Source organism: Panthera onca, chromosome A1 (assembly GCF_046562875.1).
Source record: "Panthera onca isolate mPanOnc1 chromosome A1, mPanOnc1 haplotype 2, whole genome shotgun sequence".
NCBI classification, from domain to species: domain Eukaryota; kingdom Metazoa; phylum Chordata; class Mammalia; order Carnivora; family Felidae; genus Panthera; species Panthera onca.
This window is the reverse complement of record NC_138339.1, coordinates 217,955,924-217,976,084: the sequence shown is the minus strand read 5'-3', so window position 1 is coordinate 217,976,084 and position 20,161 is coordinate 217,955,924. Positions and strand designations below refer to the sequence as shown.

The 20,161-nt window shown below is 35.1% G+C and overlaps 1 protein-coding gene across 8 annotated transcripts in view; it reads right to left on the bottom strand.

Moving 5' to 3' along the window:
- Window positions 1-20,161, bottom strand: part of RB1 (RB transcriptional corepressor 1) — a 191,510-nt gene that overhangs the window by 13,144 nt on the left and 158,205 nt on the right. For all 8 annotated transcript variants that reach the window (XM_060637193.3, XM_060637194.3, XM_078433693.2 and 5 more), the window contains 6 exons: window positions 12,741-12,859; window positions 9,460-9,602; window positions 6,265-6,410; window positions 1,550-1,654; window positions 736-849; window positions 473-636 (listed from right to left, as the gene is read on the bottom strand). In XM_060637193.3, coding sequence (XP_060493176.1) covers window positions 473-636; window positions 736-849; window positions 1,550-1,654; window positions 6,265-6,410; window positions 9,460-9,602; window positions 12,741-12,859 — 791 coding nt within the window. The remainder of the gene's footprint in view (window positions 1-472; window positions 637-735; window positions 850-1,549; window positions 1,655-6,264; window positions 6,411-9,459; window positions 9,603-12,740; window positions 12,860-20,161) is intronic.

Here is a 20,161-nt window from a genome sequence, read left to right as displayed (position 1 = left end):
GCCCCAAGTAATGTAAGGAAACCGCAGGCAGAATTAAGAATGGACTTCTAAAGACTTAATTTACAGTCATCTACATTTAATCAGTCATCTACATTTTAACAACAAAGCAAGACGAACAAGTTCACTGAGCTTATAGGACATTCAATAAATCTACAGAATAAAAATTCTTAACTGAAAGTAATCCACTTTGTTTAGCAGATTGTCGACTTGCAAAAATATGAAAGTGATTTTAAACTTATTACAAAAGTTGTTCTCTGTTCACAAAAAATAGATCCCAGCAACCAGAAAGGTTGATGACTAAATTTGCAAAACCATTTAAGTAAACATTATTTATCTTTCCTACCAAATTCTTGCCATGTCACTTAATATAAATTGTCATTCATTTTAAATGAAGAAAGCTTTATATTTTTGTACTTGGGTCAAAACAATCTCCTCTTATTCTTTGCCCCTTCCCTAAAGAGAAAACACAAACCTCGATCTTGGAGTCATTTTTGTTGGTGTTGGCACACCTTCTGAAATTTTATATGGATTCTTCAGCGGTGATATATAGATGTTTCCCCCAGGAATTCGTAAAGGTGAACTAGAAAACTTGTAAGGGCTTCGAGGAATGTGAGGTATTGGTGACAAAGTCGGGGGCTAAGGCAAAAACAAAAAGTAGATTATTTTTTTAATGTTTTAATGAGATCCACTGCTTTATAAATAGAGTTTCCCAATCAAAGGATACTTCTGACATACCCTGGTAGAAGCATACTGCAAAATATTTGTTTTAAGTCTCTGCATGAAGACTGAGTTATAGAATACTATAATGGAATCATACTCCTCTTCTCTGATCAAAACTCGTTTGAATGTCTGAGGAAGAAGAATAAAAACAACTGTTAAATGAATTTAGAAATTTATCTCTTTAGATTTTCTTTATAAATAATTCATAATATGTTTGAACAGTAAGAATCACATACTATGTAGTAAAAAATCATCTGAAAAAGCCTTCTTAGGTTTAGATTATAGCTGCTCTACCAGAAGTGAAATGTGATGCATTTTTTTTAAAGTTTGTTTATTTACTTTGAGATAGAGAGAAAGAAAGAGAGAAAGAGAAAGAAAAAGAGTTGGGGAGGGAGAGAGGAAAAGAGAGAATCCTGAGCAGGTTCTGCCCTGTCAGCACGGAGCCCAATGCGGGGCTTGAACTCATGAACTATGAGATCATGACCTGAGCCAAAACCAAGAGCTGGACACTTAATTGACTGAGCCACCCAGGCGCCCTGAAACATCACAGATATTTTTTATGTATATATACATGTAAAGTTTATTACAAATATTCCTCTTTGTTGGAGGGATACAGTATTCCTTATTAACTTTAAAATATAAATTTGGATATTAAAATGTCTTAGCTTTCCAATTCCATTTTAGTTACAAATAATTAATAACATAAAAGTAAAAAATTGACAGGTGAATTTATATAAGAAGGTCAGAATATATGGTCTAATTAATGACTTAAGTTATCTATATTATCGATATGGATATATCTAAAATCTTACCATGGAAGGTTACTTACCTCCTGAACAGCATGAGGAAGATCCTTGTATGCTGTTACAATGATTTTGAATTTAAGGTCTATATTCTTCACTTTGCAAATGCCATACATGGAACACATCATAATCTAGTAAATCAACGTAATATAAAAATATCAGAATTTTGTTACATAGTTGTGTTCTAAAGAGTACTCTGTTATCTTTCTTTTAGCTTCAAAAATAAAACGGAAGCTTAAGTTCCTATAGGATTATCTTTTCTAATCCTGAGCCCAGTTTGAAAGTTGATGTGAAGTGTTTAGCCCAAATTGTGTTTAAGGGACAAAATGCAAATAGCCAAATCTCAATTATTAGAATTGATCATCTGGTTTGTAAATAACTCTAACCTTCACCCATTACTTAAATTTTTCCCAGAAAAGCTGAAACTCGAATGAGTTAACTGTGTAACTAGAACTTAAAAAGAAAAAAAGCCAGTTGTGTAAAAGGTTCAAACTATCAGATAAAATAATACTGAATACATTTGGTGATAGTGGTAAGGGAACTTTCTAGCAAGGGGCAGGAGAGAGTCTTTGTATTATAGATAATGTTCCTGATTTGGAGGCAGGTTATGCAGGTGAGTTCAGCTGATGAATCTGCATTAAGATGTATCCTTATGATACATGGATGTTTCTATATGCATATTACATTTCAATTTAAAAAATTTAATATAAAAATTAGATTAGAAATTATTCTCTATGAACTTAAAAAATCAAACTTTCTTCATTTGCATGAATTTTATTGCCAAATTTAAGTATTCATATCTCTGCAACATTCTTGCTTATATATACTATCGCCGAGAATATCTATTCACCATCCCTTGTTCAGCAACCTACCAGCCCCAATTCTGGTCTCCCCATTCAGAATGCCATCCAATAACTTCTTTGCTAATTCACATTTTTTTCCTACTTCAGTTCTTTTCCTAAGGTTTCTCTCTGCAAAAATCTTCTTGATTCAAGATACCTAATCTCTTTAGAAACCCTTAGCACTACTGTCTTTCTATATTGTAGAAAAGCAGAACCATAAGGCAATGAGTGACTACTTTTAAAAATCCAACATCCTAGAATTTATATATCCAAATATTTATTCTCTTGTAAAATATACATATTTGTAGGTTATACCCTTATACACTAGTGTACCTTTTGCTAAAAATATTCTTATTGGGAACATTACTACTGACCTTACAGAAATAAAAGGATTTTAAGGGAACATTATGAACAATTGCATACCAACAAAATAACTATCTAAGATGCACTGGAAAAATTTAAGAAAAGACACAAACTACCAAAACTGACTAAAGAAGAAATAGAAAATATGAGCTTTCATTAATAATAAAAAACTATCCACAAACAAAAGCCCAGGCCTAGATGGCTTCACTGGTGAATTCTACCAAACATTAAAAAAAAAATCAATACCAATTCTTCACAAACTCTTCTGAAATTAGAAGAGGAGGGAACACTTTCCAATTAATTCTGTGAGGTCAGTAGTACTCAAAAACAGACATCAGAGGAGAATTACCATTATCTCTTATGATTACAGATGTAAAAATCCTTAACAAAAACAAGCTGAATCAGCAGCATATCTAACATACTATGTGACCAAGTAGGATTCATTCCAGAAATGCAAGGCTGGTTTAACATACTGAAGAATTAATTAATATAATACACCACAATACAATAAAAAGGAAAAAACCCAATGATCATCTCAATAGATACAGAAAAAAGCATTTGAAAAAAGCATTCAATACCCTTTTGTGATAAAAACACTCAATAAACTAAGAATAGATGGGGACTTCCATTATCTGATAAAGGGCATATACAAAAACTCATAGCTAACAATACATTTAACGGTGGAAGACTGAATGCTTTCCCCTGAGGTCAGGAATAAGACAAGGATGTCCCCTTTCACCACTTTCATTAAGTAATGTATTGGAGGTTCTATGCCAAAGCAATCTGACAAGTAAATGAAATAACAGTCATCTAGATTGCAAAGGAAGAAGTAAAACTACCTCTATTTGAAGATATATGAGCTTATATATTGAAAATAGTAAGGAATCCACTAAAAACTATTACAACTGATAAATTACTTCAGCAAAACTGTAAGATAATATGATTAATATATGAAAATTAATTGTATTTCCATACACTAGCAATGAACAATCCAAATAAGAAATTAAAGAGACAACTTCATTTACAATAGTGTTAAAAGGAATAAACTACTTAGGTCTAAATTGAATATAACAAATGCAAGGCTGTACTCTGAAAACTTAAAAACGTTACTGAAAAAAATTAAAGAACATCTAAATAAATGGAAAGACATCATATGTTCATGGACTGGAATACTTAATATTGTTAAGATGACAGAGCTGCTCAAACTGATTTATGATTCAGTACAATCCCTATCAAAATTCCAGTTGCCTTCTTTGTACAAATTGACAAGGTGATCCTAAAAATTCATATAGAAATGCAAGCTTCAGAACAGCACAACAAATCTTGAAAAAGAAGAGTAAAACTGGGGTATCATGCTTCCCTACAGATCAATGCAGTACAATTAAGAGACCAGAAATGAACTTTTACATATATATAGTTAGTTGATTTTTGACAACTGTCAAGAGGGAAAGAAAAGACTTTTCAAGAAATGGTGCTGGAACAAGCAGTATTCACACACAAAAGAATGAAGTTAGACTCCTATCTCACACCATACAGAAAAATTAACTCAAAAAAAGCCGTAAGAGCTAGAAGGGGAATTAATCATGTTTATTATTCATTTTCAATTACAAGTGGATTTTTCAGAACATTAAATTGTTCATACTCATTTTTCCCAGGCTCTGAGAAAAATGGAGAAAAATAAGGATAAGCCTTGGTGGTCTCTGATTTGGCAATGGTTTTATAGATATGAGACCAAAAGCACTAGCATCAAAAGAAAAAAACAGATAAACTGAACACGATCAAAATTTTTTTATATTAAGTATAATTTATTGTCAAATTGATTTCCATACAACACCCAGTGGAATATGATCAAAATTTAAAACTTGTGTGCCTCAAAGGACACCATCAAAAAAGTGAAAAAGACAACTCAGAACTGGAAAAAACACTTGCAAATCATATGAAATAAGGGACTTTTATGTAGACAACATGAAGAACCCTTATAAATCAATAATAAATAGACACTCAATTAAAAATTATGTAAATGATCTGAATAGATATTTCTCTAAAGAAGATAAACAAATGGCCAATAAGCACATGAAAAGTGTGTTTAATGTTCAATCAGTATCATTAGCAATTAGGGAAATGAAAATCAAAACCATAAAGAGATATCACTCTATACCCACTAGGATGAGTATAATTAAAAAAGCAAATAAGAAGTTGGTGAGGATGTGGAGAAACTGGAACCTCATACACTGCTGGTAGGAATGTAAAATGATGTGGGTAAGTTGGAAAATAATCTGGCCAGGCTTCAAAGGTTAAACACAGTTATTATATGACCTGACAATTTCACTTCTAGGTATACATCCAGAAAACTGGAAACATATATCCACACAAAACTTGTACATACATGTTCACAGTAACATTAATCATGATAGCCAAAAAATAGAAAGTAAATGTACACTAAATGATGAACAGATATATATGATGTGGTATATCCATACAATGGAATATTATTCAGCAATAAAAAGGAATGAAGTACTTATACAATCTATAACATAGATAAGCAATGAAAACACTATACTAAATAAAAGAAGCCAGACACAAAAGACAACATATTATATGACTGCAATTATTAAAAATGTCCAGAATAGGCAAATCTACAGAGATAGAAAGACTAGTATTGCCTGGGGATGGAGGGAGTGGGGGAACAGGGGGTAAGTACTTAAGGGTATGGTGTTTCTTTCTGGCATGATAAAAAACTGTTTTAAAAGTGTTTGTGACGATGCTTGCACAACTCCATGAATATACTAAAAACCACTGGGGTGTATACTTTAATTTGTATGGTATGTGAATTACATCTCAATAAGTTGTTACTAAAAAAAAAATATATTCTTATTATTCGGTACAGAGAAGAAAAATGAAGATGTGAGAGATGGTTCTCTGTAAATTAAATCTTTTAGTCATTACTTTGTTCATTCGTTCAAACAGTAGGCACTGTTTTAGATAAACTTGGGTTTTTTTAATAAGTTTTTTAATGTTCATTTATTTTTGAGAGACAGAGAGAGACAGAGTGCAAGCAGGTGACGGGCAGAGAGAGGGAGACACAGAATCTGAAGCAGGCTCCAGGCTCTGAGCTGTCAGCACAGACCCTGATGTGGGGCTTGAACTCATGAACAGTGAGATCATGACCTGAGCCGAAGTTAGACGCTTACCCGACGGAGCCACCCAGGTGCCCCCAGATCAAATTGTTCTTAAATCTCATGCTTTTTCCATACTAACATGAAATCTAGTTTACCACAAGACAGAAAAAGTCCACAATAAACGGTTTCTTCAATGATTTGTGTAAACAAGATCTTTTAGGTCATTAAGCAAGTTACTAAAATACTCTCAAGCTCTAAAGCTCTAAGAAGTACAACAAAATTACAAAAGGTAGCTAACAAGTGCACATATATTAAGTCTGCAAAATTGATTTAGCTTCTCATTTGGATCTAATCTTTTAAGAAATCAGTATACAGTTAACAAATAAGTAGGAGAAGAGAAGTGAACCACATTATTACCTGATCCAAATGCCTGTCTCTCATGAGTTCATACTCATTTTGCAGTGTGTGCTGAAAAAGGGTCCAGATGATGTGTTCCAGTTCAGGGTGGTCAGACAGAAGGCGTGCACACAGAGTATTTAGTCGAAGATACGCCAGTCGGTACACTGGAGACATAAGGGGAATTAATCGTGTTTATTATTCATTTTCAGTTACAAGTGGATTTTTCAGAACATTAAATTGTTATAACCATAACACTGTTAAACAGCACCTTTTTTTCAGGCTTTTATTTAAATTCCAGTTAGTTAACATGTAATATTAGTTCCAGGTGTAGAATTCACTGATTCATTACTTACATGCAACACCCAGCGCTCATCACAAGTGCCCTCCTTAATACCCATCACCTCTTTAAGCCACTCCCTACCTGCCCTTTGGTAACCAACAGCTTGTTGTCTATAGTTAAGAGTTTGTTTCTTGGTTTGCCTCTTTTTTTCCCCTATGTGCATTTGTTTTGTTTTTTAAATTCTACAAATGAGTGAAATCATGGTATCTGTCCTCTGACCAACTTATTTCACTTAGCATAATACTCTCTAGCTCCATCCACATTGTCGCAAATGGCAAGATTTCATCCTTCTTTTTTGTTTTGAGAGAGAGAGGGGGGAGAGAGCATGCAGGCAGGGGAGGGCAGAGGTAGAGGTAGAGGGCAGAGGTAGAGAGAGAGAGAGAGAGAGAGAGAGAGAGAGAGAGGGAGGGAGGGAATCCCAAACAGGCTCCATGCTCAGCATGGAGCCCAATGTGGGGCTCGAACCCATGAACCATAAGATCATGAGCTGAAATCAAGAGTCGAACACTTAACCAACTGGGTCACTCAGGCACCCCAAGATTTCATTGTTTTTGATGGTTAATATTCCATTGTGTGTGTATATATATATGTGCACGTGTGTGTATATACACATATGTATGTATATATGTGTGTGTACACACATACACGTACATACACACATACCACCTCTTCTTTATCCATGGACATTTGGGCTCTTTCCTTAATTTGGTTATTGTTGATAATACTGCTATAACCATCAGGGTGCGTGTTATCCCTTCCAAATTACATTTCTGTATCCTTTGGGTAAATACCTAATAGTGCAATTGCTGGATCATAGGATAATTCTATTTTTAACTTTTCAAGGAATGTCCATACTGTTTTCCAGGGTGGCTGCACCAGTTTGCGTTCCCACCAACAGTAAACAGCATTTTAACAGTAACCTCAGCTACCTCCATCACTATTTTATGAGTTAATAATCCCTAGTCTTAGTGCAGAGCTATGTACACAGAAGGCAAACTAGCCCTTGGATACTAACATAAGATTTATTTAGAGAGTCTATAAAAAATACTACTGGGATACAGGTTTGGAGAAAAGGAATACACAAAATTGAGGTTTTTTTTCCCATCTACTTTATATATTAATGACCTTTGTTTTAATTACACCTTTCAAAGACTCATAAAGTAGTCAGAATTTTTAAGGTAACTACTCTACTGGGTCACACTTTAGCATGCATTAGACTTGCCTTGGAAGGCTTGTTAAAATAAGGATTTTCTTTTTTCTTTTTCTTTTTTTTTTGTTTTGTTTTTTTTGCACATCCTTCTAGAGTTTCTGATTGAGTATAGTTCTAAATGGGGCCTAAACAAAAATTTTCCTTTCTACAAGTTTTCAGGTGAGGTGGATTCTGCTTTTGGGGACCACACTCGCTAACACTGCTCTAACTTAAGGGATATGTTACAATATGCCTATAAAACTCAGTATATTTCTGACCTGAATAAAATCAGAAAAAGTATTTATCGCAGAGGAATCTGGCTTTTCATGTTCCGTCAGAGAGCTTCAAGTGCGTGTGCCCTTGCACACAGAGCTGACCCTTAAACAACATGGGTTTGAACTGTGAGGGTCCATTTATACATGGATTTTTTTTTATAAATACAGGACAGTACTATAAATGTATTTTCCTTATGATTTTTTTAAAGTTTATTTTGAGAGAGACTGAACATGAGCAGAGGAGACAGAGAGAGGGAGAGGGAGAGGGAGAGGGAGAGGGAGAGGGAGAGGGAGAGGGAGAGGGAGAGGGAGAGGGAGAAGGAGAAGGAGAGGGAGAGGGAGAGGGAGAGGGAGAGGGAGAGGGAGAGGGAGAGGGAGAAGGAGAGGGAGAGGGAGAGGGAGAAGGAGAGGGAGAGGGAGAAGGAGAGGGAGAGGGAGAGGGAGAAGGAGAGGGAGAAGGAGAAGGAGAGGGAGAGAGGGAGAGAGGGAGAGAGAGGGAGGGAGGGAGGGAGGGAGGGAGGGAGGGAGGGAGGGAGGGAGAGAGAGAGAGAGAGAGAGAGAGAGAGAGAATCTCAAGCTGGCTCTGAAGGGTCAGCGCAAAGCCTGAGGTAGGGGCTCAAACTCATGAAACTGTGAGATCATGACCTAAGCCGAAGTCAAGAGTTGGATGCTTCACTGACTGAGCCACCCAGGCACCCCTGATTTTCTTAATAATACTTTTCTCTAACTTCCTTTATTGTAAGAGTACAGTATATAATACATATAACATACAAAATACGTGTCAATTGTTTATGCTGTCGGTGAGACTTCTAGTCAACAGTAGGCTATGAGTAAAGTTTCTGGGGAGTCAAAAGCTGTATGCAGATTTCTGGCTTCATGGGAGATCAGCGCCCCTAACCCCTACATTGTTCAAGGGTCAGCTGTATATACACATGCACAGACACAACTGCCCCACCTCATACACACACAATCAGAGAACGCTCTACAACCTAATTACCAGGAAATATGCCTGAACTAGACCACAGCACACTTTAACAGTCTTAACTTTACATACACACCTGAACAGTAGAGGTACTGTCAGGGGCAAACATTTCCAAAAACAAATTTGAAGGCATAACAAACGCGGCAGCAGCAACAATACCAACATCCAACACTTTTTGAGTGCTCACTATGTGCTAAGCCCTGTTTGAAGCATTTATGTGTTAATTCATTTAATTAACTCAAAAACCCTATAAGGTAGATTATTATTATAAAATACATTATTATCATTTCCACTTTACAGATGAAGCAACTGAAGCACAGAGATAATAGGTGACAAAGTCAAACCTAGTAAGCAGAAGGGCCATGATTTGAACCCAGTCACAGCCAGGTTTCAGAGGTCACGTTCTTGAAAGTAATCATCTACTAACCTTTTTTGTAAAAAAGTGAAAGGGAGGTAGATTTCAATGGCTTCTGAGTCTGGAAGGCTGAGGTTGCTTGTGCCTCTGTGTTTGCAGTAGAATTTACACGTGTAGTTCCTTTTTTCTTTGGGGATCTGATTGGAGAAAGATACCTAGACATATTCAAAGGAAAAGACTTCATTTGAAGTTCGCTAAGAGTCTCTTTCTCTTTCTCTCTCTCTCATGCACACACAAACACAGCTGTACACATGCATCTAAACATATCTATTTAGTTTGTTATTATACATCAAATTCCTTCATTCAGCAAGCTATTTAAATACAAGCTAGAAAAGATACTGCCTAAGAGGAAAACTAAGCTGGTTGTTATAATTTCTAACTATTTTAAGAAATGGCTTTTTCTGGGAGTTACTGCTTTACTGGAAAAAGAAAAAGACAGCTACATTTGTATATATGCTCAATTTTAATAGTTACAGTGAGATTGAGATCATAAAATAACTCTAGCTTAAAAGAATAAGTTATTGACACCAAAATAGTGTTGTCATGTTTCTGATTTTCCTCTTAAAAATGTTGCATTGATAGGGTACCTGGTTGGCTCAGTCAGTTAGAGCATCCAACTCTTGGTTTCAGCTGATGCCATGATCTCACAGTTCATGGGTTTGAACCCCACATGGAACTCTGCAGTGACAGCACACAGCCTGCTTGGGATTCTCTCTCTCTCTCTCTCTCTCTCTCTGTCTCTCTGTCTCTAAGCTAATAAATAAACTTAAAAAAATGCTTCATTGATAACTATGGTTCATATATATGATAAAACTTCAGTTATACACACACACATACCACCTAAATTACACAGTACAGAATTCTAATACTTCAGATAACATTATCAAGGAAGATTTATACCTGTATACTAAACATGTCAGGCATAAATCAAGGAAGATATTAGTAAATATTATATCTCAATTTCTGACATTCTACCACTCTTGTGTTACCTTTTATAGGATAATCCAGAGCTACTTTATAATTTTGTCCTGTAGCTGAGAAGTAATTCTGAGGATTTAAACCTTACTAAGGATGTTTCCACTACATATAGTATGTTAACTAATACACTAAGAAAAGGGAATCACCATCATAATCTTTTAAGTAACAGGGTCTAGTCTACTTCCAATCTTGTATTTCCCTTCAATTCACTAATTCATAATATTGTAGACAAATTTAACTTGGATAGAAGTTAATCTCCCTTGAGTTCTAGGTACAAATATTCAATTACCTACAGGACATCACTACTTGAATCTCAAACTTAAGAAGGCCAAAGGGGAGCTCTTGATTTCTTCCCTCCGTTTTTCCCGTTTCAATAAATGGCTCCACATTACATCCTGTTTCTTAAGTCTAAAATATAGGAGTTATGTTTAATTTCTTCCTCTTCCCAATTCCTCAAACTCAATGCAAAACGAAATCTTATTAAAGCTTCCTCTAAAATACATCCTAGATCTTTCCATTTCTTTCTATCTCTACTGATGTATCTTAGACCAAGTCACCTACCTCTCTCACTTGGACTATGGAAATTATCTCCAAACTGGTCTTCCTACTTCTTCTTTACCCTCCTCCAAACCAATCTGCACTTCAAACAGCAGCTAGAAAATGGCTCTTTAAAAATACAAATTATAGCAAGCTGCAGCCTTACTTAAAACTTTAATGCTTTCCCACTGCCCTTCTAAAATCCAAACCCCTTCCTATGGCCCATGGAAACCTAAAAGGTCCAGCCCTGGTTTGCCTCTCCAAACTTGTCTTATTGTACCTCCAACCTCCTCTTGCTCACTTTACCCCAAGCACACTGGGATTTCCTTCTGTTCCTCAGACCAGCTAAGTTTGATCTGCCCTAGGGCCACCACACTTACTGTTTGCTCTGCCTGGAATGCATCTCATGAAGATTCATGCCTGGTCAGCATCCATCTGTCCTTGAGGTGTCAGGTGCAATATCACTTTATTAGAAAAAGTTTCCCTAAACATTCCTACACTCTCAGTTTCTCGCTTTCATATCACTTATTTCCATTATAAAACTTAATATACTCTATTTTTTTTTCTTTTTAAGTAATCTTTACTCCCAACATGGGGCTTGAACTCATGACCCTGAGATCAAGGGTCACATGCTGTACTGACTGAGCCAGCCGGGCACCCCAAACCTAGTAGACTCTAAAAGCACATCATATATTAGTTTACTTCCTCCATAATATAAGCACTATGAAGAGAAGAACCTAGTCCACCTTACCCACCTTTTATTCCCAGAGTCTAGAAAACTTCCTGGCACTTAGACAACTGCTTACTGAATTAAAGAAAAAGATAATGCTTGATTATTTATATTAATGCATAACTTAGCCAACAAATTTATATGTAAAGGCAGAAGCATCATATGCTAGAAATAGTTTGGGTACAAGTTAGCATGGAAAGGACATCTCTGGAAAGTAGTCCCTGAACTAATCACAGAGCACTATAATGTCAATTCCTAGACAAAACTAAATAGAAACAACATTAGGTACACTTCTATGAAAGGCAGAAGAGCTAGAATGCTTAGGAGCATGCACTTCAGGGTCAGATTGCTTGGGTTTGATTTCTGTTGAGTTTTGGCAAGTTACCTTATTCCTCTAATTCCTATTTTACAGAGAACTGAGGCTGATAGCAGTATATATCACCTTATAGGGATGTTATTAAGACCAAATGGGGGAAAAAAAACAATCTCAAGTATTTAGCCAACTGTCCAGCCCATAGTGAACCCTCAATAAATGTTAGCTATTTGCTTTTTTCTTCCATTATCGTCACCATCATCATCATCGTGTACCTATTAACTGATTTAGTTTCATATCCTACGCTAATCCCTATGCCTATCCTATGCTTTACCCCAAATGCATTGATCTGTACTCCCTGAAAATGTTTCCTGCTTTCTTGGCATTACACTTTGGAACTCATGCCATTTCTGACTCTTGCAACACCTTCTGTCTCCTCCCTCCTCTCCAGTTTCCATAGAGAAATCCCACTTTCCATCTTTCAGACCTAACTAAATTGCCATCTCTGCCATGAAAACCATCCTCATTACATCAAACATGAGTGATTTCAGTAGCACTTGGTACCACTTTTATATGATCTTTACTTGGGTCATGTATCTTATATTCCTGCTCCCTCAAAGCAAGAACAATGTCTTATTCAAAATTCTATTCCTTACAGTTTCTATATCTTGCATTACACCATGCTCAAAACCTATTTGCAGGTTGAGTTAATAGCACAGCATACATTCTACTTACATATCTGCTGCAGTGTGATTACTCTGGAGAGGAAGGCTGAGAGCACAAGCAGATTCAAGGTGATCAGCTGGTCCTTCTCGGTCCTTTGCTTGTTTAATAAGATCAAATAAAGGTGAATCCTATATGAAACCAGATGACATTAAAACCACACTGGTAAGTATGATTTTCCCATGTGCATAACAAAATCCTACTGCCTGACATGGGGAGTGCTACAAAGTTAGTTACAATTGACAGCAGTGACTTAGAATTCAAATGAGATCCTTTTCTTCACTTTGAAAATACTGATTGCCAATTTTTGTTCTATATACATAAAATAAAGGACCAGAAAAACGCATAACTTGAAATGTTTATGTTAGAAAAGAAATTAAAAGTTAGGGAGAAATACACAGAAAATACTTAAATATGGCACAAAGACAAATAATAAAGATATGAGCATAATTTAATGAAACTAAAAGATACATGCACTGTTTGATCACAAAGCTAGTAACTGGTTCTTTGAATTAACTAGAAAAATTAAATCTCCAGTCAGATTGAGAAAAGGAGAAGAAATAAACAGTAATAGGAACAAAAAGTGGGACTATTATCACAAAAATTAGGAAGATAATAGAGAATTGTTATGAATAGTTTTATGCCAATAAATTGGAAAACTTAGACCAAGTAGAAAATTCCACAGAAATATAAATGAACTAAACAATAAAATAAAGTAGTAATAGTCCTATATAAACTATTAAAAAACTAGAATTAATAATTAAAAATCTCCCCATAAGGAAAATACTAAGCATATCAAACACCTTTGGTTTTACCGGCAAAGTCTACCAAACATAAAAAGAACAGATAATTACACTTTTACTCAAACTTTATTGACAGTGGAAAAAGTAGAAACTTTCTTGATCTCATCTTATGAGGCTAGTACAACAATGATACTAAAACTCGTCAAGGACATCACAAAAAGGTAAGTTATACCCCATTCCCACTCATGAACAGAGAGATAAAAATCTCTCCTTAACATCACTTTATTTCTATTATAGAACTATATATTCTATTTCTTTTCTTTTCTTTTTTTTTTTTTTAAGTAACCTCTACTCCCAACATGGGGCTTGAACTCATGACCCTGAGATCAAGAGTATTTACACAAAGTGATGTGTAAACACAATCAAAAATTTTATAATGAAGTCATGAGTAACATTATTACTGATACTAATTTTTACAATAAGGACCATTTAACATTGAAGAAAAAGGTTCTAGGTGATAAGGCGTTCTTTCTATCTCACAAGTTTATTTTCTACTATAATATATAATCAGAGAAGTTGCTTATTTCTTACATTTGGAACTTACTTTCTTTTATGGCCTAACATATAAATACTTTTATAAACATTCCATGGGCACTGGAAAACTACTTTCAGCCTATAGAACTTTATATATCAATTACATGTTTACTAATTATAGCATTTACATCTTCCATATATTTATCTTTTGTCCACTTGAGCTATGGTGGGTTGGGAAGCATGAGTTAAAGTCTCCTTATACTAATAATGCATTTCTTACTATTTCATATAAGAAGTCTTTTCTCAATGAATTTGAATACTATGCTACTGAGTGTATATTCAGAACTGTCAAATCTTCACTAAAGACTGCATTCTTGAACATTACAACATGGCTTTCTATTCCTTAATTGTATTATGTTGAACCTATTAAACCGATGTTAAGATTGTGACTTCTTTTTCTCTTACTATTAGTCTAATATGCCTTTCTCTGTTCTTTTATTTTCAACATTGCTGAGTAACATTATTTGAATACAACATATATTTAGGTTTTGGGGTTTTTTAATCCAATTTGGGTGATTTTTTAAATGTTTATTCATTTTTGAGAGACAGAGAGAGATGGAGTGCAAGTGGGGGTGGGGCAGAGGGAGAAGACGACATAGAATCCAAAGCAGGCTCCAGGCTCTTAGCTGTCAGCACAGAGCCCAACGTGGGGCTCAAACTCACAAATCATGAGATCATGACCTGGGCCGAAGGTGGACGCTTAACCAAATTTCAGTGATTTTAGACATTTATAATTGCTGACAGATTTGGTTTTGTGTGGTTACTGTGTTTTATGTTAGCATTGTTTTCATCAGTTTTTAAAATGTTTCATTAAATGATCTGTGATATCCAAAAAAAAAAAAAGGACTTTGCAGGCTTAACCAAAATCCAGAAGTCAAAGAAAAAGATGAACTGATTTGACTACATAAAAACTAAAAACTTGTTTGACTAAAACCACAATAAACCAAGTTAAATTAAATCTTTAAAAAATAAATAATACTAAGGTTTTTTCCTACAGCTTCATAACATGATTTTTATTATAAATAATTCTTTCCTTTCATTAGGGGCACTCTGAAGTGCAATCTAAGTAAAGGCTTTCATTGGAGTAAGGTAAGGCTAACAACACCAATTAATACATGTAGTCATATTCAATGTTTTACATATTCTAGCCACTGACAAATTGAATATACTTATTTAACTAAAATAGTGTGGGTATAAATCCATATATAAATCCATATATTCAGCAGGAGTGGCCTATTCCCATTTTTATTTCAATGATATTTGAAGAGACCCTAAGACTCACTAAGAAATGCAAGTAAACCTGAGCCTTCACAGGATTTAGGTATACTACAAATCAGGCATTCTACTTTCTCTTCAGATTAGCACAACAAGCTGGGCTGCGGATTAGCATAATAGTATTATACTAAAGTGAATGCCTCCTCCAAGGGTTAAGGTAGCATTTTTAAACCAATACTCTTCATGTTTCACTCAAGTATCCCTTTTATTCCTCCATCTCCCCCCAACACAAGTGGTAACACAGATATATAGATATGTTTATAATGAGTATGTCATGATAGTGGGAAAGAAGCACAGTGCAGTGGTCAGGCATGAGACTCTGGAGCCACACCACACAGAATCAAATCCCAGCCACTTATTGGTTGCGTAACTTTGGACAAGTTGCTTAACCTCATATGATTCACTCTTCTGAACTGTTATGTGGAGATACTAATCATGATAGTAACTTATAGTATTGTGAGAATAAAGTGAATAACACATGTTAAGCATTTAGAACAAAGCCTGGCACAGAGTGCTACGTAAGCATTTGAAATTATTATGGTTCTTGTTTATACATAATAAATGCTTTTATACAAAGGATGATGTATCTGTTCAAACATATGAATGTATACCTCATACATTCCATCTGTCTATCCACCCAATATTTGTTGTTTGTCTACTTGGTAAGTGGCCCTATGCTAGGAATTAAAAATTACAAACAACCCTCCAATTGCCAGATACCAATGGACTGGAAGAATCATTTCAGAAACGTCTGTCTTCTTCCACCTTACTCAACATATTCAATTGAGGTCTATGTGCAAAATAAACTTCGATAATCCTCTACCACCAAAATACTCTTGCTGTTTTCTAGTTTTTCCCATATCATTATCACTTATTATAACCTGTTGTCCAAAGCAAAAAAGGAGTCATCTTCAATTATTTTTTCCCTCACACTCCACTATCCCATCCAGGAAAGTCATGCTGACTCTAACTTCCAAATATATCCCAAGTCTAACTTCTCATCATCTCTAACATTACTGTAGTCTAAGTCATTATTATCTCTTGTCTGTACTACCACAAAAGCATCCTCCAACTGTTTTTCAACACTTCCACTCTTGCTGCCTCCCAGCTCTTCTCAATAGAGTTAGTAGGCTATTCCTCACACCCTCCACCCTACTCAATGACTTCTCATCACACTAGAATAAATCCAAACTTAATGTCTGGCCCTTGTTACCTCCCAGGCTTCACTTTCTACTACTTTCCTCCTTTTACTCCTGTCATACTAGTCATCTTTATATTCCTTGAACACAGCATGATTCTGTCTCTGTTTCCATATATGCTCTTTCCTCTGTCTGCAGTGCTCTTTGCCAGAATTTTCCATGGCTCAGCCCACTCTATTATTCACATTGTCTCCTCAAATAGCACCTTCTCAGCAAAGCCTTCTCTGAACATCCTGTCCAAAGCAGTCATAATTCCCACTTGTTTGCTACTCCCAACTCTGCCTTATTTTCTTCATAGTACTGATCACTATTTGAAATTATATTATGCATTCATTTGTTTACTTGTTTATTGTCTCCTCCAGTTATCTTGTTCACAACAGCATTTCCAATGTCTAAAAATGCCTGGCACACAGTAGGGACTCAACATTTATTGAATAAATGAAGTGAGTAGGCAAAAAGTGTTCAAAATTCTTTGAGGTTAATTCTGCCTTAAAGTGAGGATAAGATTAAAAATAGAAGTTTCTTAGTTATATATACCCTAGATCTTTTAAAAATAAAGTATTTACCTACTGCTTTCCCCCATCTTTTTCCCTCAAGCATTAGTCAAACATAGTATGTGTACCTTAGCCATAAAGAAAGCAAAAACAGGAAAATCATTTCAGAATGCCTATTCTTAGAAGGCTTTTGTTCAAAGTGAAGTACAGTAGAGTACCTTGGAGCACTTAGGCAATCTGGAGTAAAACTATTAGTTTTGTCTATGAAATAGTTCCAGGGAAAGATATTCCTCCTCCCCACATGGTGCTCAGAGTCCAGTGGGAAGAGGCAGACAATAAACAAGGAATGACACATTCAGAAAAAATCTATGAAACAATAGAGTTTCTCATGAAGAATACAAATGGAAACCCTGGTAGAGGGGGTTAGTTCAAGGAAGATATATCTGAGAAGGTAACATGGATGCTGAGATGTGAAGAGAAGTTGTACTTTGAGAGAAGCAGGAGGCAGAGGTTTCCTAAGATGAAAGAAAATGTGATAAGAAACTGATGTTAGTTTAGGAACTAAAAAAGACACTACTAGTACTAAAGTAAAGTGGTGGTATAGTAGTGGAGAGACTGCTAGAGAAAAAGGTGGGTAGCTGTTTGATGATGCAAAATCCTAAAGACCATGCTACAAAGTCTGACCATGCTAAGAGAAATGGAACATCTATTACAATAGAAACTATGTTTTAAGATACGGACTCTTTGTGTCAAAAATCACTAATATAGAGATAGCTAGTTCAATTGTGCCTTGTTTCCTATTATATGTATTTGTAGCATAGAACTGGGGTTCTAAAAATATTTGATTAATTGAATGATTTATTGTTTGCTTTCAGGAATGTACTGCAGGAGATAGAGGTCACTATAATCCATACTGCCTGAACTCTGTTACAAGTGAGAATTTCCTATCAATTTCTTAGCTCCGTTATGAGTGAAGAATGTGCCAGGCATGTTTAGTACCAAGTCTAGTGAGAGCAAACAACTTTGGAGTTGTGTGCATGTAACTCAGGAATTAATGCTACTGATCTGAAATTTAAAAAAGAAAAGCCTACTATTTACTTAATTTAGTCCTCAGCTTCACTGTAAGCAGAACGGAAAATAATGAAATTACCAGTATACTCTGGGTTATTTATATTTCAGCAGTAGTATGTTATCAACACAAATGTCTTTCAGCTTTTCTTCTCTCCAAAAGAAAAATGTCTATAAGTAGTATAAAACAGGGCCAGGGCCAGGACTAGGGTAAAGCAAGAGAGGCGCCTTGGATGCAAAATTTAAGGAGGCAATAACTTATACTTGCATGACCCTAATATGAAATTTGCCCTTTGGGGCACTGAACACTAAATTGATAATGAAAGTTAATTTAAAATACATTTGGCAAAGCACAATGATGTATTATTTTTATCGTTTCCTTAGACAGGATTAAAGCACTTTGAGTTTACAAAGTTTTTTACAAAGTTTACAAATGTATTATTTCATGTAATCCTCAAAATAAACCTGTGAATTAAGCGTTACCACTACTAATTTTACAGATTAGAAAATTTCGCTATTCTAGTAAATTCAAACAATACTGTATTATACACTAAAATTATTTTCAGAGCACAGGATAATAACTTTTGACATTTATAAATATAAAAACCAAAACTCTTTTAAGCTATTTTTACATAATGAATACAGTAGCCTCCTAGAACTAGTAGTATTAATTATGAATTATTAAAAATATTTTATTAATTTCACTATTATTTTTCATCTTTATCCAAAGGATTTCCTGGAAAATAAATCCATATTAATATCTGTCATTAACAATAGTAGCATTTAGTAAATGCTTACTGCATGTATGCGTTTAATTTTCACAAAACCCTACGATGTAGGTATACTATCCCCACTTGACACAGAAAATGAAGCTAACAAAGGCATTTGAACTTAGGCGGCCAGGCTGCAGAGTCAGAGCTCGTATGCACTATGACTATACTATAATATTTCATTAATTTCTTAGTACAAAAGACAGCAGCAATAAAACAAGTGCATGAATTAATTTTACCAAAGCTAATTCTGGTATTATACACTATTTAATAAAGTTAAATATTCCTGATGATCATTCTTCTCTCAAAAAACAACACAAAGTCATATTTATTTAATCAGAGAGGACTTCTACAATATTTGCTTAAAATAATTACATAACTTACCAAACAGTGACAGCTTATATAAAATATTATTTTTCCTTTCAAGGGTAACTATTTGGTATAGTAAATACCAGAATAATATAATGATGAACTATGAATCAAATTTTGACAATACTCGACAATTTATATTATAACCCGTTTGAGCAATGTTTGAGTTAGAAGCATTGTTTTTGAAAAACACACTCGTTAAATATAAGAAATTATGCAAAAGAGAACCAAAATTCTAACTAGATTTTCACTATAAGTGATCATTTGAAGCAATTTTTAAAAAGTCTCCCAAAACAGCAATCCCTTTGTTACATTACAGACTAAAAGCAGATATTTTTAAGAACTTGAAAACTTTAATTATTTTTTTATTTTAGAGAGAGCGTGAGTGGGGGAGGGAACAGAGGGGGGAAAGAGAATCTTTATATTTTTCAATTATTTTTTTAAATTTACTTATTTTGAGAGAGAGTGAGCACACGTGGGGATGGAAAGGGAGGGGGAGAGAGAGAATCCTAAGCAGGCTCCTCACTGACAGCACAGAGCCCAATGTGGGGCTTGAACTCACCAACTCTGAGATCATGACATGAGCCAAAACCAAGAGTTGGACTCTTAGCTGACTGAGCCACCCAGGTACCCCAAGAAAGAGAATCTTAAGTAGGCTCCACGTTCAGCGTAGAGTCCAACAAGGGGCTCATTCCCACGACCCTGCGGTCATGACTTGAGCCAAAATCAAGAGTCAGACACTCAGCCAACTGAGCCTCCCAGGCGCCCCAGGACTTGAAAACGTCAAAGTAGTAGTAATGTTATTATATCAATTATATACAATTTTACACATACACGTATATATATTTTTAAATTTACATCCAAGTTAGTTAGTATATAGTGCAACAATGATTTCAGGAGTAGATTCCTTAATGCCCCTTA